The sequence below is a fragment of the Delphinus delphis genome, chromosome 9 (genome assembly GCF_949987515.2).
Source record: "Delphinus delphis chromosome 9, mDelDel1.2, whole genome shotgun sequence".
Taxonomy (NCBI): domain Eukaryota; kingdom Metazoa; phylum Chordata; class Mammalia; order Artiodactyla; family Delphinidae; genus Delphinus; species Delphinus delphis.
In genome coordinates this window covers 51,558,790-51,583,551 of record NC_082691.1, presented here as the reverse complement: position 1 = coordinate 51,583,551, position 24,762 = coordinate 51,558,790, and the positions used below count along the sequence as shown (strand labels likewise).

Genomic DNA, 24,762 nt, shown 5'->3' with positions numbered 1-24,762 from the left:
CTGCTCCGGCTCTCCGGGCCTCTCCGCCGCGCCGCAGGGGGGCGGCACCTCGTTCACCGAATTCTCGCTCACAGGAAACGATGGCTGACGCTATCGATTCTTCAGCCAATCTCGGCACGCCTTGACCCAGCCCTCTCTCTTATTGGATACACAAGAGGGCAAGGAGGCGGATGTTGTCGTCTCTGCGAGGGCCCAAACCGGCAAGATGGCGTCGAGTGGCGGGGAGCTTGGGGGTGTATTCGACCACCACGTCCAAAAGGCTGTGTGCGACTCGCGGGCCAAGTATCGGGAGGGGCGACGGCCTCGCGCTGTCAAGGTAAAGTGATTTTGGTTTCATTCAATGTCTTCAGTAGCTTTATGTAAGCTCTAGCTTCACATGCCTAGCCTACGTAAATAAAATCTTGAAAGGCTGCGGTCACATCCATTCACTGGAGATGAGTGTGAGGAACGCTGGTACTCAGGTACCAGATATTCTTGCGACCTCTTTAGCCAACTGTTAGAACCTCAGCTCCGTGAAAACAGGGCTGTGTTTTAGTCATTGTATCATCCGCGTTTACACTAGTCCTTGTCACACGGTAAGGCTCAATGACTATGTTAACTCTTTCCTGTCGTATCTACCGAGCCAACTTCTGTAAAACGTGTCGACTGAAGGTAGTCTATTAGGTGCTTTAGCTAGAGGCCTTCACACGTAGGGTGAATTCTTTATGCAGAGAGAGGGGCAAATTTTTGATTCTTTATTTTTTGCAGACTCTCTGAACAGAATAGTTCTTGTTTTCAATTTTTTTTTAATAGGAGCAGATTTGTCTTAGGCTTATTTGTGAAATACATTTAATGTGTCTGCATTTCTTTTAGGTATATACAGTCAATTTGGAATCTCGGTACTTATTAATACAAGGAGTTCCTGCAGTGGGAGCGATGAAGGAATTAGTTGAGCGATTTGCTCTGTATGGTGCAATTGAACAGTATAATGCTCTGGACGAATACCCAGCAGAAGACTTTACAGAAGTTTACCTTATTAAATTTCTTAATTTACACAGTGCAAGGTAATATACAAGTTAAGCAGTGTCTCATTTTCTCTATTCCCATTGGTATCATTTTGTCCTCTCTCATTCATTCCTGAATTACCCAATAACCTAACATGGCCGTTTATTATTTTTCTCCAGTTTTCTTAAGTGTTAGCTTTACCAAAACTCTGTCCATAGATCATTCCCATACTTAACAATTTTCTGTCGTGTAGTGTGGTAGATTAAAGATTGGGTTTGGAGTAAGTTTTCAGGTTCCACTGCTTACATTGTGACCTTGGACAAGTTATTCAACCCCATTAAACCTGTTTTCGTATTCTGTAAAATCCATATGGTAAAAGGATCTACTTATTGAAGTTGTGTGAGGATGAAATGAGATAATTCACGTAAAGGGATTAGCAAATGCCTTCTGTTCAGAATGCAATAAACATTAGCCATTGAGGGACTTCCCTGGCTGTCCAGCGATTAAGACTTCGCCTTCCAGTGCAGGGGGTGTGGGTTCGATCCCTGGTCAGGGAGCTAAGATCCCACATGCCTCGCAGCCAAAAAACCAAAACATAAAACAGAAGCAATATTGTAACAAAGTCAATAAAGACTTTTAAAATGGTTCACATCAAAAAAATCTTAAAAAAAGATTAGCTGTTGAGCTATTGTTATGCACCTATATGAATTGACCCCATCTTTTCTATCCTTCTATATATAACATAAACTCTCTGCTCCAATAAGGCTGAAATGTGAAATGCCTTATCTCTTTTTATGTTGATTCCTATTCTTGTCACTAATACACTCCAAGACCCATCCTTCCATGGCTATTAAAATTCTTATTTTCTTTTCTGTGCTACAAATAACACTTGGGTACACAGGGTCATGTAGTGTTGTCCAGTTGCTCTTATGTATAGTCTCACTGCTCTAACCAACTTGCCATTTCCTTATGGTGAGGGAAGCATATTTTCTCATTGTGCATTCATTCTAAGGAGTTTTTACATCTCCCACACAACCTAGGACAGTAGACCATGCAGTGTGACATCTGGATTTGAATCCTAGCTCCACAAACCAATGTGGGCATGGCCAAGTTATAAATCTCCCCAGGCCTTAGTTTCATCATAAGATTGTTGTAAAGTGTTAATTCAAGTGAAGCATTTAAGCACTTAGGACACTGCGGTACGTGGTAAAATCTCAATGAATATTTCTTATCATTTTCCCTGGGCATAGAAGTACCTAATTATTGTAGTAATTCCTGGCCAGTCATAGATGTTTTTTTTGTTTTGTTTTGTTTTTAAGATGTTGGGGGTAGGAGTTTATTAATTAATTAATTTATTTTTGCTGTGTTGGGTCTTTGTTTCTGTGCGAGGGCTTTCTCTAGTTGTGGCAAGCGGGGGCCACTCTTCATCGCGGTGCGTGGGCGTCTCACTGTCGAGGCCTCTCTTGTTGCGGAGCACATGCTCCAGACGCGCAGCCTCAGTAGTTGTGGCTCACGGGCCCAGTTGCTCCGCGGCATGTGGGATCCTCCCAGACCAGGGCTCAAACCCTTGTCCCCTGCATTGGCAGGCAGATTCTCAACCACTGCGCCACCAGGGAAGCCCATCATAGATGTTTAATAAGTATTTGTTGAATGAATACCATCCTCTTATTTTCTAACTATTTGTTACATATTCAATATTTCCTCCATTATTGAAGGTTTACAATAACAATATTTTTTAACTAATTTCTTACATATGAATTCCATTATAGGAAAACATTGTGCTGAAAAGGCTAAATTAGGTATGAGCTAACTCTCAAGCACCGTTTAACTTAACACAGAGAAAAATCTCTATTTCATGACCACAGATTGTGTACCTCAGACCAACAAGCTGGACCCTATATTGGTTAAAGGGAATCTCGCTTGTATGGATGACTTAGTTAAAACCTATTAAGACTCTTGGGAGAGGGGAGGAAAGGCTCTAAGAGAGTATGCAGTGGATCAGTAGGGTCAATACCATCCACAAGCAGAGCATCTTAATTCCCAAGCTATAGAATATATATACACAGCAAAAGCTGGACTTTGCTCTTTAGATCAGTGTATTGTATACTAGTTAAGCTTTCATCCTAAGTAAATCTAGATTAGTAAACCATGATACGTATTTCTGTTTAGGATAGCCAAGAGAAAAATGGATGAACAAAGTTTCTTTGGTGGATTGCTTCATGTGTGCTATGCTCCAGAATTTGAGACAGTTGAAGAAACCAGAAAAAAATTACAAGAGAGGAATGCTTATGTAGCAAGAACTACTAAAAATAAAGGTATGGAAAGCCTATCACTAAACAACACCTCCTATGTGTCAGATATTTTGCTACGTTTATCATCATGGAGTTCCCAGTCTAGTGAGAAAACAGACAAGTAAAGGATCACAATTTTCAATATCTGTAGACTACAGGGTTCTTTACAGAATGCTGTGTAATCTGGGCTGGGAAGGGAGAGGTGTTGTTTCATGGAAGGCTTCCTAAGGATGAGAGAGGTGGCTGAGTTCTGAAGGGTAAGTAGACATTACTTGGAAGGGGAGAGGAAGAGACGGAAAGATGGGCCAGAGGAATAAATGAGCATCATGCATTTTAAGGAACAGTGAGTAGTACATGATAACCACAACACAGCTTCAGTGAGAGATAAGAGAAAAGGAGACAGGAAGTAAAGCCTGAAAAGCCTGTGTCCATGCTGAGGAATTAAGGCTTTGACCAAAAGGCAGTGAGAAACACCTCTGATGTGCAGGCCAGTTACAACTGCAAAAAGTGGGTAAGTTCCACTTTTGATGAACACCAGCTGGCCAAATGCCCAATATGCCCATCCAAGTTGCCCTAGACACAAATTCCCAGTGCACCGAATGGAGTCATAGGATCTGGCACATGGACTGTAGAACTAGAGCAGTCAGAATTGGACTAAGGTATTGTGTGTGGTCTGAAATCTGAATAGTTCCAGAGGCTCAAATTACCAAATTTCCACCCTTTGGTTAAAAGACAGTGTCCATACAGCTATCAAATATGATGAGTTTATGGCTGATTGAGTAAGGGGCATGTGGCAGTGTGAAGAGAGAAATAAAGTGTAAAACTTACCTAAAATTTTGGCAAGAGCTGTTGGGAGTCTCTGGTCAGTTGTAGATGCTGAACTTTAACCTGTGTGAATAATTAGCTTCAGGAAAACCTGTATGTGTGACCAAAGAAATGATAAAATATGGACCCAGCGTATTGTCCCCTTTAAAAGCTACAAATACAAACTAAGCAGCATGCAGCATGATACATTCATACAGTAAAATACTTTGAAGCCATAAAGTTTTCTATGTAATGACATGGAAAAACTCTGCAAGATTTAGAGTTAACTGGAAAGCAGAAAGGTTCAGAGAAATGGGTATTACAGGAGAAAAAGAGGGGTAAGTGGGAGGAAGAAAGGTAAGACATACTGGACAGATATCCTTTTTATAAATCATGTGAATGTATTCCCTACTCAAGAAGTAAATTTTTTAGGGTAGTGTTCATTAACATCTTAAAGTGATGTTTCTTTTTAAAAGTACATGTTTCTGAATGATGAAAACAATAAATGAACCATTTCTGTTTCCCTTTCTCTCACCTTTTAAATTCTAATATAAAGATCATTACATGACAAAGAAGCATAAAGATACAAAAGATTTTAGACAGGACTTCTATTCGAAGACCTCTGGATTTCCTGCAGCCTCTTTGAACACATCTACTGGGAACTCAGATCTTTGTCTTCCTTATTCCTGTGAGTTGCCTTTGTGCTGTTTCTCCCCCAAATGTACATGTTCATCAGGAGAACATGTGGACAGAGCATCAAACTCCTCTCAGGATGGTAGAAACCATGATGAAACACTGGAGCATTGTAACCACTATGACTCTCTGCAAAAAATGCAGATGAAAACTTTGAAAAATTCATTGGCCTTCCCTGGCGCACAGAAGGCTATTACTCCTTCAGAGGCAGTTGACAGATTTATGCCTAGGACAACACAACTGCAGGAGCGGAAAAGAAGAAGAGAAGATGATTGTAAACGTGGAACTCTTCTTGAAGCAAGCACAAGTAGTAATGAGGTTATGATTGGCCCTCAGTTACCAGACATTCCTAAAGTAGACATGCATGATGACTCGTTGAATACAACAGCGAATTTAATTCGGAGTAAACTTAAAGAGGTAAGATCATTAAAAAAAAAAAAAAAACGTTTTAAGAGACGATTTGGTTACAGGACTAACAACTGAATGGAGACTTATTTCTGGGAACTACAGTATTATCATTCTTTTTTTTTTCATTTTTACTTTTTAGATGTGTTTCCTACAATTCTCTATTGAAGTACAATAACTGAATTTGACTCACAGATATGTATTTGCTTTGATATCTTTAATCCTTGCTTTAAACATTTTATATCACTCTAAGTAGAAAATATAAAAGCAGTAGTTTTAGCCAGTTAGATCAATCTGTGAGAATGGAGCCCAGGCCCTCCCTTTTTTAAAAGCGCTCCAGATAGTTCTAATATGAGCCAACATACAGAACTACTGCATTGAGGGAAAATTATTACAATTTATTTCTCAAGTTCAAAATTACATAAAATTCAAATGCTTATTTTGCTTCTTTGATACAGATAGCCATAAAAGAAGGTGAGATTTCTAAAGATTAGCCCTTAAGGTCTGAATTTTAATTTTAAATTTCTTAAATAGTTTAGAGCTAGATTGTTCTACTTAGCAGTTTTTTAATGTTATTTACATAACCATTTTCCATTTTCTAAGCACAAATAAAAGAAAGTTAACATTTGAGTTAGCGTTTGAAAAATACCTTATCGTGGGGCAAGCCTTTCAGAAATCATAATCTGCTGGAGAAAGACCATTCTCTTATACTTAAACTCAGGTTCAGAAAGTGCTTTTCACATAGTTGTACATATATTTTACAATGTAATTAAGAGAGGCTAAGGTAGATTCTTTATGTACCCTTTTTTAACCTCAAAATTATCCAGTTGAGGATGAGGAATTGTTTTATAATAATAAAAATCCATGGACACAGTTTTTATGCTTAAGCCTCTTTAAACATTTTTTTGCTTGTACTGGCACCCTTCCTTCAGATACAACTAAACTGAGACATAGATACAGATACATAGCTATCTTAGAGCTGACTGTATTTTCCAGAAAAAAAGAGTTAGGTCCAAATCCTAGATATAGAAATAGTAGAACAACAAAAAGGAGAAACACTAAATACAGTTTACTACGGTTTCTAATAATTTTCCATTTTAAGTGAAGACTGTCTTACTGTGCTGTAACTTATACTGTCTACGTTGTTCTGATGTATTTGATTTCATTTTTCCCTAAGAAATTGAGGATTCTAGCATTTTCTGCTTATTTCTTTAAATTTTTCATCCCCCATCCGCACTGGAGCCTCAATGTCTGTAAATATATCAAATATTATAAGTGTTTCAAGTTATGCATAACCAGGGTATCTATCTGTATTTATAAAATTACAAGTGACTTCATCATAAAATAACAGATCTATAAAGGAATGTTAAAGTAGAGCATATGTTTACTTTTCTCCCCTCAAAATTTCTTTCTTGTTAAATGGCTTTCGAAATTTTACTCCCATCAATGTTTGGACAGAAAACTTTTCTCTGTGCCTAGATCGTAGGCTGCACCTTGAACTTGGGCTAACTACCTTAAATGTGATGGCAAAGATTAAACTACTGGATGTATATCCTACCTATTCTAATGGTTTATTACTCTTGTACTATAAAAATTATAGTGTTGGTGGTTCTCTTTTTTTAACCTAGGTAATTTCATCTGTGCCGAAGCCTCCAGAGGACAAGCTGGAAGGTGTGCGTGGAAATCATCCTTTAAAACAAAGAAGAAGAATATAAATTGTCTGCAGTAAACTAATATTTTTAAAGGCCTATTTATTTTTTATTTTTAGGCTGTCATTTTAATTCTTAAAGAGATTTTACTGCTGGTATTTTTTTTTAATGCACTCCTCTTTGTAATTTCATTCATCCTACTTGTCTCATATAGTTTCATCTTTTAAAACTAGTTTATCATGGACAAAATACATGCCAGCCAATTATGTCCCTTAAAAAAACTAAAACTTTTCCAGAAGTTCCACCCAGTGACTTTGGTTACATCTTATTGGCTAGAACTGGGCCCGTGGCTGTTCCTTATAGAGGAGTCTAGAATGTTGAATGTTTGGGTTTCCAACTTCTGTGGTTGAGGAAGCAAGAGAAAAGAGGGTTGTGAATGGCTGATTCACAATATGTGCCCCCAAATCTAAGGTTGTTGGTTAACTTAAACAAATTAATTAATTAGTTTATCATTACTTATCATAGATGTTATTTTGATCCATACTTAATATTACAGAAATCATTCTTACTACCTCTCACACTGCAATCACTATATGTAAATTAATTGAAGCAAATATAGAAACTTTATAATATAAATATAGGCAACTAGGATCTGTTTCTGAATTTAATAATTTTGAGTAATTCACATTCAAAAACTAGAAGTCAGGATGTGTTGGAATGCCAGAGCTTCAAAATCAAGACAATTCTATAAAGCAAAAAAGTTAAACTATTAGAACAAAGCTAAAATTAGAAGCTTATATGATTTAGTTAACTTCAAAGAGTAATTTACTTCATCTATGGCAGAAACAAATCAGTATTTGTAAATGCTAGACTTTTATTACCACTACTTTTAGCACATCCACATTTTTTTTTTCCTGGCAGTGCATCACATAATTGGAAATCCAAGTATGTCCAGGCTGTTTCCTTTTATTTTATTTTTTTTTTTTACTGATAACAATAACCTAAGGAGGGCCATACGAAATGGTGTCTGTTTTTCTCCCTGTCCTAAGGGCCTCTTGCCTAATGGATTGAATTTGAATATAAAAGTTAGGAAGTTCCACCTTCATTTATGACTTACTGATTCAAACTTGCTAGGAAGGCACTTAGTTGTGGATGGTATTAAAAGAAGCTGCAGGCAAGGTGTCTGTCTGGCTCTACCTCCTTGTGAGGTAATTAATTAGATATATAGTTGACCTTTGAACAACACGGGGTTAGGGTTGCTGACCCTCCACACAGTCAAAAATCCACATATAACTTTACAGTCTGCCCTCCATATCTGCTGTTTTGTATCCTCAGATTCAACCAACCATGGATTATGCAGTACTGTAGTATGTATTTATTGAAAAAGAAATCCACATACAAGTGGACCCTCACAGTTCGAACCCGTGTTGTTCAAGGGTCAACTATACTTTTTGCTGCACTCTCAGTTAAAAAAATACATTAGTCACCTCAGCATAGAGTTGGAAAAAGCAAGTTTCTCTCTGGATCAGGCTTCTCAGATTTTAAGGTGCTGTGAATCTCCACCTTTTGTCTTATTAAAATGTAGACTCTGATGGTGGTGGCAGAGGCTGGTGGGTGGCCGAAATTGGGAGTTGCTTAATGGGTATAGAGTTTCAGTTGTGCAAGATGAGAAGAGTTCTCGAGATTGGTTGCACAATAGCATGAATGTACTTAACACTACTGAACTGTACACATAAAATTGGTTAAGAAGGTAAATGTTATGATAGGTGTATTTTACCACAATACAGCAGAAATTAGCACAACATTGTAAATCAACTATACTTCAATTAAAAAAAAAATTTCTCTGATAGCCCTAAAGGGAGGAGCTGCTAAGTGGGTTCTGTGTTCTTGAGTGGATTCCTGATCTGTGACTGTGTGAAGGCCAGCCCTCCTGTCCCTGCCAGCATACACAAAATTTGACCACAATGAGAGAAAAAATAAACCTTTCTTGTGTCAAGCACTTAAAACAAAAACAAAACCTCTGATTCAGCTGGTTTGAGGTGGGGTCCGAGATTCTGCATTTCTCACAAGTTCCTAGGTGATACCATTGCGGCTGGTACACAGACTACACTTCGAATAGTAAGGCTCTAGATAACTGGCTTACAGATGAACACTTGGGGAGCAGCTGAAGAACCATTGGTGTTCCATCTGAACCTAAGTAATTACTCCAATCCAGTCCATTATTCTGAACTCTTTCACCCATCAGGTTGCCAGACAAAATTAAATTGTGAGAATAAACGACAACGGGACAAGTTAGATGAGCTGACATAGCTAAGGATAGCTTAACAGTATGCAAATTCATCCACAAAATCACCATCTAAATTACTGCAGAGAATAAAAAGTTTCTTCCTATATCACGTTTGCAAAGCACAGTTGGTCAAAGGAAGAATTACGAAAGGAAATGTTGGCTTCCCTGGTTGCGCAGTGGTTAAGAGTCCGCCTGCTGATGCAGGGGACGCGGGTTCGTGCCCTGGTCCGGGAAGATCCCACATGCAGTGGAGCGGCTGGGCCCATGAGCCATGGCCGCTGAGCCTGCGCTCCGCAACGGGAGAGGCCACAGTAGTGAGAGGCCTGCGTACCCCAAAAAAAAAAAAAAAAAAACAAAGGAAATGTTAATTAGTGAAATTAATTATCAGGCTGACTCTTCCAGCTCAGAAAACCTTTGTCATATTCATACTGGAAAATCCTTCATGAGCACAAATAAAATACTATAAAGTACTATACGTGTCCAAAATTTTAAAAGCTTAATTTATTCTCATTGTTTGACAACAAACAAGAGAAAGAGATCAAGTTTCCTCCTAGCAGTTTATGGTGGGTACTTGCTGAAACCACTCTGTATTTACTGTTCTATCCCTTAAGCAAGCCAATATACCTCGGGTTTTTTTGGGGAAAATATTTACAGGAAATTAGGAATTGTGTATGGCTAAGGTGGTTACAAGCTCAAAAAAGGTCTTGAATATAATTAGTCACTACTGTCTTGGGTCCCAAATGTTAGGATGGGGCTGAGATCTTCATGGTTGCCCGAACTTCAGTAGTGTGTTGAAGTCCTACAGAGGTAGGTGTCTAGCAAGTATTTCTTTTCTGATCCTTTGAAATTTTCCCTCAACCAGTTTGGCTGCTGGCACTGTACCTTTGCGTCTGGTAAACATGGTCCAAACACTTCCAACAAAAGTTTATCTTCTTTCACTGCTTTTTCAAAGTCTGCAAAAGATATCTTGCCATTGCTGTCATAATCCTAGAGAGGAGATAATTTCTTGATAAATGATAGAGTAGTTTTTAATTTTGCATGGAAAATAACTGTCTAGAATAAAAGATTTTACCAAGTCAAACTGTAAGTTCACACTTCTGTAGGCACTGCTTACACAAATCAAAAGGTACTAATTTATGGAGGCCACTTACTTTGTTCCTATTAGTCTAATAGGCATACCTGGTATGAACTGAATGTTTGTCTCTCCCCACCTCCCAAGGTCATGCCTTAAAAGCTCTAACCCCTGCAATATGATGATATTTGGAGGTGGGGGACTTCAGGAGGTAAATTAGATTTAGATGAGGTCATGAACGTAGGGCCCCATCATGTTATTAGTGTCTTTGTGAGTAGAGAAAGACCAAAGCTCCCTCTCTCTGCCATGTGAGGCCACATTGAGGAGGTGGCTGTCAGCAAGGCAGGAAGAGAGCCCTCAGTGAGTAAGTGAATCTGCTGGCACCTTAATCTTGGACATCCCAGTTTCTAGAATTGTGAGAAATAAATTCCAGTTGTTTAAGCCAGCCAGTCTATATTTTGTTACAGCAGCCCAAGCAGGCTAAGATACCTGAATTACCTTAGACATATAAAAACCCTGTCCCTAACGGACTTATACCCTAATTGGGGAAATAAGAAAATTAGAGGAAGCCCATTATAATACTTTTGTGATAAAATAAGTGCCAAAGATTTTTAAGCTTAATTTTTAGCTTTGTTTCTCAAAGGATCTCTTACTTGAGATAAGGATATAATGTAAAAAGTATAACAGTGAAGTTGGTTAATAAGGAGCAAGGCACTGAGAGAACAGTAACAATTCAAGATGGACTAGGGTCATGAGAAGAAGCTTGCAGATTACTGTTAGGCCGTTAGGGATGTTTGGGATCTAGACAGGTGGAGAGGTGTCAGGAGGAAATGCAGACGAATGGCCCAACATGGATTATGACAGTAAGCAGGAATGCAAGTCAGGAAGAAGACAGACCAGCCTGGAATGGAGTATTCATGACAGGGACTATGGAAGATTTAATCATGGAGGGAGCATGTGTGTAGATTATGAATACCTTTAACCGCTTAATCCAATTTGGATTTGATTTAATGGGTCCTTGTTTTTTCACTTCCGGGCATAACTAAATCAGGGTTGCTGAGAGTCTAGTTTAAAGAAAGGTTTGAATAATTTTCAGAAAAAGATTCACTCCATAACTTTCTTTCAAAAAAAGAAGGGGGTGGGTGTGGTAGTGGGAAGCATACTGTCTCTCAAGAAGTCTACCCTCAGTCTTAGCCATGGCTCTTGAGTATTTCTAATGGAAGAGGACATCCTGAAGTCTGCGTTAGCTGAATCTGAGACTCGGCAGACCTCATCATCTGTTACTTTCCTGAGCTCCAAAGTAATGGAGGTGAGCTGGGCCCGGGCCACCTTAGAGTCATAAACCTTCACTGGTATCCAGTTTAGGGTCACGGTAAGAAAAAGAGAGAAACCACTATGTCCATAATAAAGAGGTATTATTAGTTTCATTGAAAGATGAATTCTGCACCTCATTTTCTATCATGACCTTGTATAAACCTATCTGCACTTCAGTTTTCTCATCTGCAAAGTAGAGAGAATGATTTCAACTTCATAGAGTTGTTCTGAGGATAAAATGAGTTCATATATTAAAGTTCTGTGATGGGCTTGGCATATAGTAAGCAATTTATAAGGGACAACTATTTTTATTATGTTATTACTTTATAATGCGTGTTTAGATGGATTAGAGAGCAAAAGTCATGAAGACAGACTACATTTGCATCCAATTTTAAAAGAACTGAATCTGTCACCCCACTTCCCAAATAATGAGGTTTTACTGATAGTAAAATATTTTAAAATAATAAAATTAACATTCATTTAATGTAGTGATTCATTTAATCACCCAGGCATTCCATAAATATTTTTTAAGTAGCCACTATCAGCCAGGCACTGTTCTAGGCAATGGATAGAGCAGAGAACAAACTCCTGCCCTCATAATGGTTACGTTCATTACGTAGGGAAATAAATCATTTCTTCATCTTTAGCTTTATCTAACATCCATTTGATTAGATATAATGAATTACAGTTTTTTTTATTCTTACCATTTTCTTCAGTGTTGTATCCACCAACTCGTTTATTCCTTCATCAGTATCTTCTTCAGGTGACTGTTGGTGTAGACTGTTCAGCATGTCAAACGTTTTCTCTCGAGAAATGTAACCATCACCATTGAAACAGTAAACTTCAAAACAGGCTTTTTAAAGCATACGAAATTTAAAGACTTGGATAAGAGCAGTTAAAATGTCATTAGTCTTCTCCTTAGTTATTTCAATATGTAATTAAAGAAGGATAAAAACAATTTATACAACCTATATTCTACATAGTGGAGGAATTTTATAAATCTTTCCACAAGATTAAATACCCCTGGGGATATGAAAAGAAAGAATTTACACATACATATATAGTGCATATATATATACACACATATACATATAAATACGTGTGTATCTTAATGTTACAATGTCCTTCTTACATAGAGTGCAAAAACTAGTGTGTACACTTCACTATATCATTGACAAAGAACATTTTTCAATATATTTGGGTAGTGAGTCTGTCACCTCCTTGGGGTCTACCCATCTGCACTATCCAAAATGATCCATCTCTCCCTAGAGAGTGATTTCCATGACTTCCATTGCACTGTGTAAGCACTACTACAGTTCACTCATTCATCCCACAAATGACCTTACTCAGGTCCTGGGAATATAACAGTGAAGGAGTTCTTGTGGAGTTTGTAATCTAGTTAAATGTTTTAGGACAGGAAGGAAGGGAGGAAGGGAGGGAGGGAGGGAGAGAGAGCAGGAGAAAGATAGGAAGGGACGAAGCGGGGGAGAAAAAAAAACAGGTATAAAATTCCAAAGCATCAGATTAATTCTGTCTTTTGTTGCATTTCTCCAATATATAGCATATATGAGTTTGTGACACAACCCTACTAGAAGTAGTATTTTCCCCAAATTAACATATCTTGAAATGTATATGAAACATTTTTAGGAAGTGGGATTAGAGGAGGAAAAAATTCTTGATAGTGTGATGCTATGCAATCATGTCTAGCTGCATTATGTCACGACCACTTTCACAAGAATTTACAACCACGAAACTTAACTTTTCATTTCTCAGTGAGACTTTTCTGTAAGAACACTGCAACTATAAGAAACTAAAGTGACAACTATATATACGTGTTATCCCGTGAAAAATTAGATTGGAGAAAAGTGGGGGAAGAAAAGCACATAATGTTGTAAGGAGAAAAAAAAAGAATTATGTAATGTATGCCAATTATACTTCAATTTTTTAAAAAAGCAAAAAAAAAAAAAAGAGAGAGAAAAGAAAAAAAGGAACCCCCCCCCCACAAAACAGTCATAAAAGTCAAAAAAGTCATAAATGTCAAATAAAGTTGGTGAGTTTTTAAAATGTTGCTATCATTTTTGAAACGTGTGTTTAATTTAGAGATCTTTTGAACATCCCAAATCCAAATTCAAGTGGAAGAACAAGAAGGGATAAAAATTTCCTTATATACTCAGAACTCTGCATTCTTTTCTTAAGTAATTTGACACTTTAAGCAATTTGCTCCCTTGAAAACTGCTACTTAAAATTGTTCCTATTCTCTTTCCAGGGTTTCACACCCCAAATCCTGGCACAGGAGGTGTAAAACACAGATAATATACGTCACATCAATGGTAAGGGTGAGGTGAGGCCAGAGCTGTTCCTACAAAATTGTGAACTGGGAGATCTTTGTCTTTGGAATCCCTGGTCCTTTTCTGTAGGAAACTCCCTTTATAACCCTCCTTCCTCTGGGCTTTCACTGTCTCAGCCTTCTTTCCTCTTTCACTGTCTCAGCCTTCTTTCCTCTCTTTTTAGTCTAACACTAGAGTATTGGTGTCTGAGGGTTGTGTGTTTTATCGTGTTTTGTGTCAATCCCTCACATTTTCTCTGATGGAAAGACAAGGAATAGCCTCACTGTGAACTATATGCTGCCCCATATTCAAGGCCATTTTCTGCTGAGCCCAGAGGCAGCCCCAGAAACCTCAGCCTTGCCAGCTGATCAGAGTTGGCACATGTCCTGAACTTCAGTTGCTGTCCTTTGCCTGGGCCTTAAGCCGAAGAGCCATCCTGGTGACACTGGGGTATTACAGAACTAGTGAAGGAAGTGTTTGGAGACTCCGGATCTAGGGACTCTCCTATAAAATAGGACACCCATTTCATCTGTGTTTTGTTTTTGTTTTTATAACTTTCATGAACTATTTTTGCAAGGGCGATATAGAGAACAATGAATTTATATTAAAAAAATATTTAGGAACTTCGCGGGTGGTGCAGTGGTTGAGGGTCCGACTGCCAATGCAGGGGACACGGGTTCGAGCCCTGGTCCAGGAGGATCCCACATGCCGCGGAGCAACTAAGTCCGTGCGCCACAATTACTGAGCCTGTGCTCTAGAGCCCACCAGCCACAACTACTGAGCCTGTGTGTCACAACTGAAGCCCAAGTGCCTAGAGCCCGTGCCCCGCAACAAAGAGAGACCACCGCAATGAGAAACCCGTGTCCAACAGTGAAGAGTGGCCCCCGCTCAGCACAACTAGAGAAAGCCCACGAGCAGCAACGAAGACCCAACGCAGCCAAAATAAATAAATATAAGGATTAACTAATACAAAATTGACAATATATATTACTAAGTTAATAATAACATAGAAATCTTACACTTCAGCTTTTCTTCAAAAGTCCCTCGAAAAAACACTGATAATCCTTTAACACACTCTTTCACATTTATGTAGTTATGTCTTTGTCAAATGCAAAAAATACTGAAGGAAAAAGAACGTGTAAGTGTATTGTAATTTATAGCTATTTTATAATTCAAGAGTATTATTAAGAGATTAAAAAAATCTTTCCTCCCAAAATGAGGGGGAAAAAAGTTTTTGACACAATCTTTCTTGAAAGAGTCAAAATTACTGGAAATGTATTTCCAACAGATTTTTATAGAAAGAAGCCATTCTCCTCCATGGTCAATTATGAGCCTCACTTGTGATGTTTTGTACAGTTACTATCAGCAAAAAAAGACCAACAGTAGGGATAATCAATGTGATAATTTTTATTCTAAAGAGTGGCAAAATCCTGTTCTAAAGAATCTGTATAATACCTAAAGATAAATTACCAAAATAACACATTATTTTTTAAATTACCAGTGAAATCTTAGAATTATCCTATAAAATATTATTGACTCTTTTGGGGGTGATAGATATATTAATTATTTTCATTATGGTTATGGTTTCAATGGTGTATACATACATCAAGACATATCAAGTTGAACACTAAAAATCTGTTAGTGAAACTGACTGGATCACATTAAATTTCCTGTTCTGAAAATAAAATTGTTTCATTGATTTTTTTCAATATAATGAGTAATTCTCATTTTTTTTGTGCTGAAGAAGTAAATAATTTACATGTCTACACAGCATATGACTCCAAAGACAATTGAAACCACAAGCTTATCTTTTAAAAAAAATCAATACTGCTAGCTTATTTAGGTCATTACTGGTTCTTTCTCAAAATGGTATAGCTATGAAATATGAAATTCTGAGTGAGTTTATATTAAAAACCATCCTCACAATCAAATCAAATTTACTGTTTTAAATTGGTAGCACTACCAGAATCGTCTAATTCTGGTATTGAAAAATGCAAAGTCTTTGGTGAAAACTTGCCATGTATTAACATATATATATAAATAAATATATACATATTTGTCATCTCAGCTTGGCCCATTTCAGTCTCCATGAGTTCTTACCCCTATTCATTAGCATATCATCAGTCATTCCAAATATGCTGTGCAGGATGGCTCGAAATGTGTTATGATCTAGTCTAGTGTTATCAAGTCTTACAACAGCTCTTTCCACCAAGCTGTGAAAAATTCTTATGAGACACTCTACTTCACTTTTTTTTACTGTAAAATGAAAATACAAATGGATACAACTTAGATTTAACCACTGAGTTCTCCAACCCAATTAAATATATTTTACTAAGCAGCTATTTTGTTCCTATGATTCTAGATGCTCTAGTGATTTAAAAAAGTGTGACAGGGACTTCCTTGGTGGTGCAGTGGTTAAGAATCCGCCTGCCAATGCAGGGGACACGTGTTCGATCCCTGCTCTGGAAAGATCCCACATGCCGCGGAGCAACTAAGCCGTGCGCCACAACTACTGAGCCCGTGTCCACAACTACTGAAGCCCGTGCACCTAGAGCTCGTGCTCTGCAACAAGAGAAGCCACTGCAATGAGAAGCCCGCGCACCGCAACGGAGTAGCCCCTGCTCACCACAGCTAGAGAAAGCCTGCGCAGCAATGAAGACCCAACGCAGCCAAAAAAAAAAAAAAAAAAAAAGTATGACATGGACTTGCTACTTAAGAGCTCACACAATCAAGACAGGCTTTACTTAGAACTCTCATAAGACAGTATATAAATAATAAATTATGTGGTATAACACTCACCACTATAGACATATGAAGAGGAATCAGTATGGGAAAGAAGAGTTGTGCTTTTTTCATGGGAGTAGACTTCGAAATGGGCCTTGAAGAATGTATAGTATTTATACAGGAAGGAATGTATTGAAGGTGGTAAAGAAGTGGAGACTTCCAGGAAGAGGAATTACATGAGTAAAGGAAAGAGGAAGAATTGGGGTTGAGGTAGAACACTTTTTATTGGGAGCACAGCAAGTTGGGAAGAAGTGAAAAGCAAGATTGAAGAGGACAGGCTGATGGTAGAGGGCCTTGAATACCTAGTCAGAGGATTAACATTTATTTTACTGGAGCAGGGTTTCTCATGGTGTCATCTTTGGACCCTTTGCGTCAAAATCATCCCCCCTCACGGCTTGTTAAATACTTGTTAAATATGCAGATTATCAGGCCTTGCCCCAGACCTCCTAAATCAGAATTGCTAACAGTGGGCCTAGGGGTTAGCTTTGAAACAAGAGCTCAGCTGATTCTTCTATGCTCTAAAGGCTGAGGAGTGGTTTAAGAAACACATCTGGTGAAGTTGTATTGAAGGGGAAAACTGGAAGCATAGAAGTCAGGCTTGGAGTGATAGGGCTTTGGCTAGGGAGGTGGAAATGAAGTCAGAAAGCAGGTAGGGAGCCCGAGATGCTGCTTAAGCAGCACACAGTGATTCTAATGCACTGTCAGGACAGAAAACAAAGGGATTAGGCTTCGTGGCTTGGCTAGACTTAAGTATCTGGGTTCCACTTCCATTTCTTATCCTATATAGCTGACTTAGGACAATTCAGCTTGTTTATGCCTCAAGTCCTCACCTATAAAATTTGGGTATTATCCTAGATGATCTCTGAGATTCCTTCAGGTTCTAAAAGTCTGATTCTATGAATTCAAGATTATTTGAGAGAACTAAAAGAGTTAGGAGGGAAAGCTGGTTATTATTACTATTTTTTCTCTTCCTTTTCCTCCCTCCCTTTTTTTTTTGGCGGGGGGAGGTGGGGGCAAAGACATATTTTTAGATTTTTTTCTTTGAGATGATTTCAAGTTACCCATCCGAAACCAATGAGAACCCCTAGCAAATATGCAGTTTACATTAGGGTTTCTAATATGGTCAGAGAATGACTTGACTCTTAGGGTAATGGTTGATAAATCTATAGAATAAGCGATTACAAAGGTACCTAGTAATATTATTTTATGAACTGAATTAGATTCGCAGGCTTCACACATAGCTCCAAATTTGACATAAAGGTAATTTTTATCCATCGAATAAGCATTTATTAAGGGCCTGCCATGAACCAGGCAATGAATACACCATGGTTCCTGCCCTCAAAGTTATTACACTTTAGTCAAGAGATAAAAGTGCAATGAAGTATCACAAACACTAGGCTTGATGGTGTTTGGTAGTGACCCAAAGAAAGGCATCATCAACAGGGGGGAGGCGATAAGAGATTAAGAAGGGGCTCCAGGAAGAGGTGTCACTTGAGCTAAAGCCATCAAAGGAGTAAGCATTTGCTAGAGGAGGCAGCTTGAAGGCAGGGAGGCACGTTCGGAGAGCCACAAAGTTTGGTGTGGCCAGGTGGCAGAATTGTTTGACTTTACGAGGGGCTTACTGAAAAATTTTGGCTGGCAAGTTAACAGGATCAGATTTGCATTTAAGGAAGATCACTTTGGCAGTAGATTCTTGAAACTACCTTACAAATGGTGAATCCAGATGTGACAGGTTGTATTTTCCCAAAGACGATTTTAACAATCTATCCCATCTCATATGCTCTTCTTACGATAGACTTTTGATACCCCTCCTTTAGAAAGATGGGGTTTGTGTCTTCTTCACTTGAAACTAGGAGGATTTTTGACCATTTTAACCAAGAGTATGGTGGAAATAAAGCAATGTGACTTTTCAAGACTTGGTCATAGAAGGGGGTGCTCTGAGGACAAAAACTTGGAAAGTGTTTTTTTTCTTTTATGGAATATGAAGAAAAAGGAACCTCAGGTGTGGACACACTGTATGGAGTGCATAGTATATTAATGCTTTCCTGAAACTAGCCCTGCTCAACTCTGATAGAGAATCAACATCTGAGTGCAACAGCATTGTGAAAATGGATCCCCGAAGAAAGCGAGGTTTCAGAGTCAGCAGCTGCTCTGGGTTAAATACCGACAAGTCATCAAACAAAACAATCAAGGATTTTAGACACAATCTGCAGAAGCTAGTAAATTTTTCTGAGTTTTATCCATACAACTCACATTTCATTATATCTAAAGACCTTACACATGTGGTCAAGGAACCACTGTAAATGATACTTGAGAAATTGTGGGTAATGAGAATGGTGTTGATATGTTAGAGATTGGCCCGTGTTATTTATTAAACTTTTTAGCTTGGAATAATTTTAATTTACGTAAGAGATGCAATAGTAGGGCTCTTCGCTGTTTCTCCCTGTTAACATCTTATGTTAACAACATAACCATGGTGCATTTGTCAAAACTAAAACACTGGGCTTCCCTGGTGGCGCAGTGGTTAAGAATCCGTCTGCCAATGCAGGGGACATGGGCTCGAGCCCTGGTCCGGGAAGATCCCACATGCCGCGGAGCAACTAAGCCCATGCACCACAGCTCCTGAGCCTGCGCTCTAGAGCCCGTGAGCCGCAACTACTGAGCCCTCCTGCCACAACTACTGAAGCCCGCGTGCCCAGAGCCAGTGCTCTGCAACAAGAGAAGCCACCGCAGTGAGAAGCCCATGCACACTGCAATGAAGAGTAGCCCCCGCTTGCCGCAACTAGAGAAAGCCCGTGCGCAGCAATGAAGACCCAACACAGCCAAAAATAAATAAAATAAATAAATTAAAAACAAAACAAAAAAAACTAAAACACTAATGTTGGCACATTATCATTAACTAAATTACAGATTTTACCAGTTTTTCCACTAATGTCCTTTTTTTTTGTTCTAGGATCCTATCCAGGATCCATTTGGTTGTCATGTCTCCACCAACCTGTGAGTTTTCAGTCTTAATCCTTTTTATGACCTTGACATTTTTTACTTTGCATAAGTTCAATTTAGGTTTGCCTAACGTTTTCCTCATTAGACTGTGTTTTGGGGAATAATACTACAAGTGCTGTTCTTGTCATGTATCAGGAGATACACGGTATTATCAATAACATGACCTATCACTGCTGATAACCTCGATCACTCGGTTAAGTGAGTCTACAGGTTTCTCCACTGAATCTATTGATACTACTTTCCCTTTCCATCATCTAGTCTTTAGAAGCCAGTCTCTCAAGGTAAAGGGAATTAAGCTCCACTTCTTAGGAAAGTATTTATACTATTAATTTATTCTAAGGAAGATTTGTCTCTTTTCCATTTATTTATTCAATTCTTTCAGTATGCAGTCACATGTATTTATTTTAGACCAATACTGTGCTACTAATTTTGCTGCCCAAATTGTTTCAGCTTTGGCCATTGGGAGTTTTCAAGTTGACTCCTCTTTCACATACCCTCATCCTTTTGCTTTTGCAACACTGCCTTGCTTTCTGGCACTACTTGCCAGGCTCATCTTGTATCATCCCTGCATGAGATAACAGGGAAAAAAAATAGGTCTCGGCCCTTGGTTCCTGGCACAGAGCTCCTAAATCCCTTAGCCATTTCCTTGTTGATAGCAATGTCTTTTGTTCTAATGAGGTGACTGCTGGTTGGTCCTGGACGGGAGCTGGTCACCAGAAAAACCAAGCTATGTTCAAAAGCTTGGAACTTTTAGTCCTGCCCCCACCCCTTCTCCAGAGGGGGGCTGGAAATTGAGTTAATGATCTATCATGCCTATGTGATAAAGCCTCCATAAAAATCCCCAAAGAATGGGGTTCGGGGAGCTTCTGGGTTGGTGACCACACAAAGGTGCCTGGAGAGAGCCTGGAAACTACACCCCTTACCACATACCTTGCCCTATGCATCTCTTCCATCTGGCTATTCCCAATTATACCCTTTTACAATAAATTGGTAATCTAGAGAGTAAACTGCTTTCCTGAGTTCCGTAAGCCGCTCCAGCAAACTAACTGAACACAAGGAGGGGGTCGTATGAACCTCGGATTGATAGCCAGTTGGTCAGAAGCACAGGTAACAACCTGGACTTGTGATTGGCATCTGGTGAGAAGCAGTCTTGTAGGACTGAGCTCTTAACTGGTAGAATCTGACACTCTCCAGGTAGTGTCAGAATTGAGTTAAATTGTAGGGACACCCAGCTAATGTCACAGAGAACTGTTTGCTGGGAGAAACCCCCACACAGTTGGAGAACTGTGAGTATGATAGTAGTGTTAAAGCAGGAGTAGTGTAGGTTTTTCCTTTATGCTCTGTTCAGCTATTTTTTCAAGGAAATCTGGTTATTAGTTTGGTATTTAGAAACCAAGGTCTAGTCACTGGGTATGCTAATCACTATTGGGGTGCTAATATTTCTAAGCCTGTTTAGTAGACATAGCTAGGAAATATCTACGTACACTAACCTACGTATGCACACATCGTGGCCCATGTTAGGTCTCACAAATACAGAAAAAGCCAAATGCTGGACTAATGGGCCCTTAGGTGCTCCTGGGCTGAGTCCTAAAGGAGATGATCAGTTGTATTAAAAACTCATGAGTGCTCAGAAAAGACAGGCTCATGAATTCACAAGGTCAAATCATACTACATTTAACTATTTCCTCTGCTTGATAAGAATGGATCAGAGAAATGCAGTTCACAAAATACTTGGGATTTTAGCAAAATCTTATTCTTATGTTAATATCTATTCAGTAACCAGCAGTGCCTAGTACAGTGGAAGGCTCTCATACATGTTTGCTAAATAAATGATAAGCAATCACTTGTAAACTGGAGAAGTTAAGGAATACGCTGGATGAGAGTCAAGCTCCAGAGTAACCTTGAGATGCCAAAATGAGCAGTTGAATCAAACCACATGAAATTACTAGGAATAATTTTAAAGTTCTTCGCTTATCTTTAAAAAAGTTCATTAATGTACCTAAGTATAAAAATGACAATCTGTGTGAAAAAGACTGGGTCAATTCCCAACTCACCATCAATCAAACCGGGACTGACATTTGGCTGACAGAACTGAAGTTTCAAGTGGAAAAGACAATTCTGATCAGGACCCTCACACTTCAGTGTCTAAGAACACACAGAGCTAACAATCTGGATGCCTGGCCCCACTTCCAGAGATTTTTTTGTACTATACTAAGGGTGGTACTCCGGGATCTACACCTTCAGTATAAACCTTTAGGTGATTCTGATGGTGGAAATACTCCTACCATACTACAAATAAGAGGTACGTGGCCAGTGTCAACTACAGAATTTGTGGGCCCAATGCAAAATGAAAATGCAGGCCTCTTATTTAAAAAATTAATTTTAAGTCAGTGTTAGCAGAGCATTAAACTAAGCATGGGGCCCTATGAGAACACATAGGTTACACACACCATGAAGCCATGTACTATATATCCTGAGGTAATTATCTGCCTCTCCCACCAGATTAGGGCTATTATTTGGAAAAGGAAATAGATTTATTTGCATGACTCCAGAGCAGCATTGTCTAACAGAACTTTCCGAGATGATGGAAATATTCTGTCTGTGCTGTCCAATTTGGTAGCCACAACCCACATGTGGCTGCTAAGCCCTGAAAAATGGTTTGTGTGACCAAAACTGGATTTTAAGTTCTACCTAATTTTAATTTACATTTGAATAGTCAAATGTAGCTACTGGACTGAGGATAAACCGGCTGAGGATCTGAGAGGAGAGTATGCAATGGTAGTGGCTTCGACTGAAAGAGGCCATGTGGCACATGAGGGACTAACAAGAAGCTCTAAAGCAAAGCCCAGGAAAAATCACTTCAACTTTCTGCCACATAGAGCAATTATTAGAACTTTGTACACCAAGAGAAATAAAGACAGTCCCTTCTTGAGAAGGTCAAGGCAGCACTAGCTTTCTAGTCCTTCCCTCTCCTACCCATTAATAACCAAATTCTAGTCATGAGAGGACCAGTGTCTATCCTGGTCTCAACTAGAAGGACTCAAGAACTAAACTGATTTGAACAAATTTTAATAGTCCCCTTACTATGGGAAAACACTGTACAGAAAGACCATGAGGGACTATAATGCTGATCAGTAGGATTAATTTGAAAAATAAACAGAGTGCAGACTCTGCATCAGACTAGCCTGGCCTCAACAAGAAAAGTCCACTGTTAGCTTTACACAAACAATCTAAGATGGGGTTTCCTCACCTGAAAACATGGATAACATCCCCTACCTCACTGGGTTTGTTCTGAGAATAAAGATGATGAACATAAACCATTTTGCACTGTCTTGCCAATGAAGAGCTCAATAAACATCAGCTGTTAGAAATCTAGTAATCTGGCTATACTGGTCAATAGCTATGTTTCAGTATTTAGGGCCTGAACTTTCAACAATAACTTAAAAATCAGTTAAGTGTCAAAAACTTTGGAAAAAGAAAGGAATGCAACTTATTCCTTTTTTCAAACAGCTATAAGTTATCTTCTTTGTAGAAGACTATAAGGGATATGGGTCTCATCAAGTATTACATACTCATATCTACAGACTATTTCAGAAACTGCTTTCAAATAACAAATAACGGTATTAAACACACATATGGGTAGCAGACACTGCTAAAAATAATTTCATTAGGATGGGGAGAGGAGTCAGATTTTTAAAGCATGCAAAATTTCCTTTTGAATGTTATAAAACTAGGCTGTTAAGAAAGTAGCACATGACAGCAGGCATTTCATACTATATTCAATATTGGCTAAATCTGCCAGATGGATTTTAAAGGGTAGTGTAACAGCACGATGGGAAAACAGGGCCCAGAAGTGCTTGAGGAGCTTAGATCATTTAAAATCCAACTGAGAAAAGAAAAAACTGAATTATGTCCACAATGAGATTCTCAGACAAGGTGGTGACTATCCTGCCAAGGTCACACAATGGAAAATGGAAGCACCCAATAATGAGGCTGTAAAGCCGGCTGAAATAAAAGTAATTTCCTTAAAGTATAAAAACAAATTCTTAGAATTATCAGTCAGGATTGCTTGTGGCCGGGCTTGAGAAACAAATATTCACAGGATTACTTTTTAAGGTCTGGCAGGGCAAGGATTCCTAAAAAAATCTGTTAAATTAGCTTAGCTTTAATAAACACTTGCCATGTGCAAAAGCACCATCTTTCTTCAACATTTGAATTATCTTATGTATCTCTATCAACACTGTGAAGTACAGCAATTATCTGCCTCTATGGCTTTTGTGCCAGAGAACTCGGGGAAGTTGCCAAAGTACACCTTTATACTTTGGAATCTCTGGTTAAATTTCAGACCATTAATAAAATCAGTACTTGGTTGGCTGATAATCCTTTAGCATTTATGATGTCATGTAAATTCTCATGCTAGTCTTCCCATGTATGCAGTATATTTTAGGACATCTGATGATTAAAATATTTTCAGAGTAAGTGCAGGGATAATCATTCACTTGCTAACTATTTTTTTTAAATGGCCAAAATACTAGATAGAAAATAGAGCAACTCTACTTCTGGGGGGTTACAAAGCACTTGTTAAGGTCCAACTAGTATGTCTACCAATGTTTCTATTTGATTGAATATGTTCAGGCAGTGCTGGATATTTGGTCAGTACTTACAGCTCTTGACAGTATTACTGATGGATTCCACTAGTTTCTTCAGAACCTTCTGGTCCATGTCAAGTGTGGCTTCAACACAATGCAGACTTCTCTGATAGCCTAATTCCAAGCCTGGGTGTCCTGGGTTGCCACTGACTCCACAGTGCACCACTCCATACCCAGCACAGAACGTGACCATGGCAACATTCCAGCAACCAAACACAGAAGGTTCTCAAGTAATTGGAAAAATATGCAACAGTGATTGTTACCACTCAGTATAAATGCAGTGATTTCATTAATGATGTGATCTGAAATATTACAGCAATTCCAACATTTATCTCTTCTTTGGGGCTAAACACCATTTAAAGTGGTATTTGATATTATTGCCACTTATACTTCTTGAGCACAAATTCTAGAGTTGAAAATGTTTACGGATGAACACATAATAACTAAGTAAGACTATAAAGACCTGATTCTTTAAGTAGAAATAAAATAACTTCTCAGGC

The 24,762-nt window shown here is 38.6% G+C and overlaps 1 protein-coding gene and 1 pseudogene across 2 annotated transcripts; one reads left to right on the top strand and one right to left on the bottom strand.

Annotated features, from left to right (window-relative positions):
* The first annotated feature begins 197 nt into the window (after positions 1-197).
* RBM48 (RNA binding motif protein 48) lies at positions 198-9,555 on the top strand. Of its 2 annotated transcripts, XM_060020534.2 has the most exons (5): positions 198-316; positions 853-1,043; positions 3,154-3,299; positions 4,636-5,189; positions 6,806-9,555. In XM_060020534.2, the coding sequence occupies exons 1-5, from the start codon at positions 206-208 to the stop codon at positions 6,890-6,892; spliced, it is 1,089 nt and encodes a 362-aa protein (XP_059876517.1). In that variant the 5' UTR covers positions 198-205; the 3' UTR covers positions 6,893-9,555. The 2 variants fall into 2 exon arrangements, with proteins under 2 accessions (XP_059876517.1, XP_059876514.1); XM_060020531.1 differs by lacking the exon at positions 198-316 and having other exon boundaries at positions 915-1,043; positions 3,159-3,299.
* LOC132430512 (calaxin-like) lies at positions 7,515-24,624 on the bottom strand (annotated as a pseudogene).
* Positions 24,625-24,762: the final 138 nt, after the last annotated feature.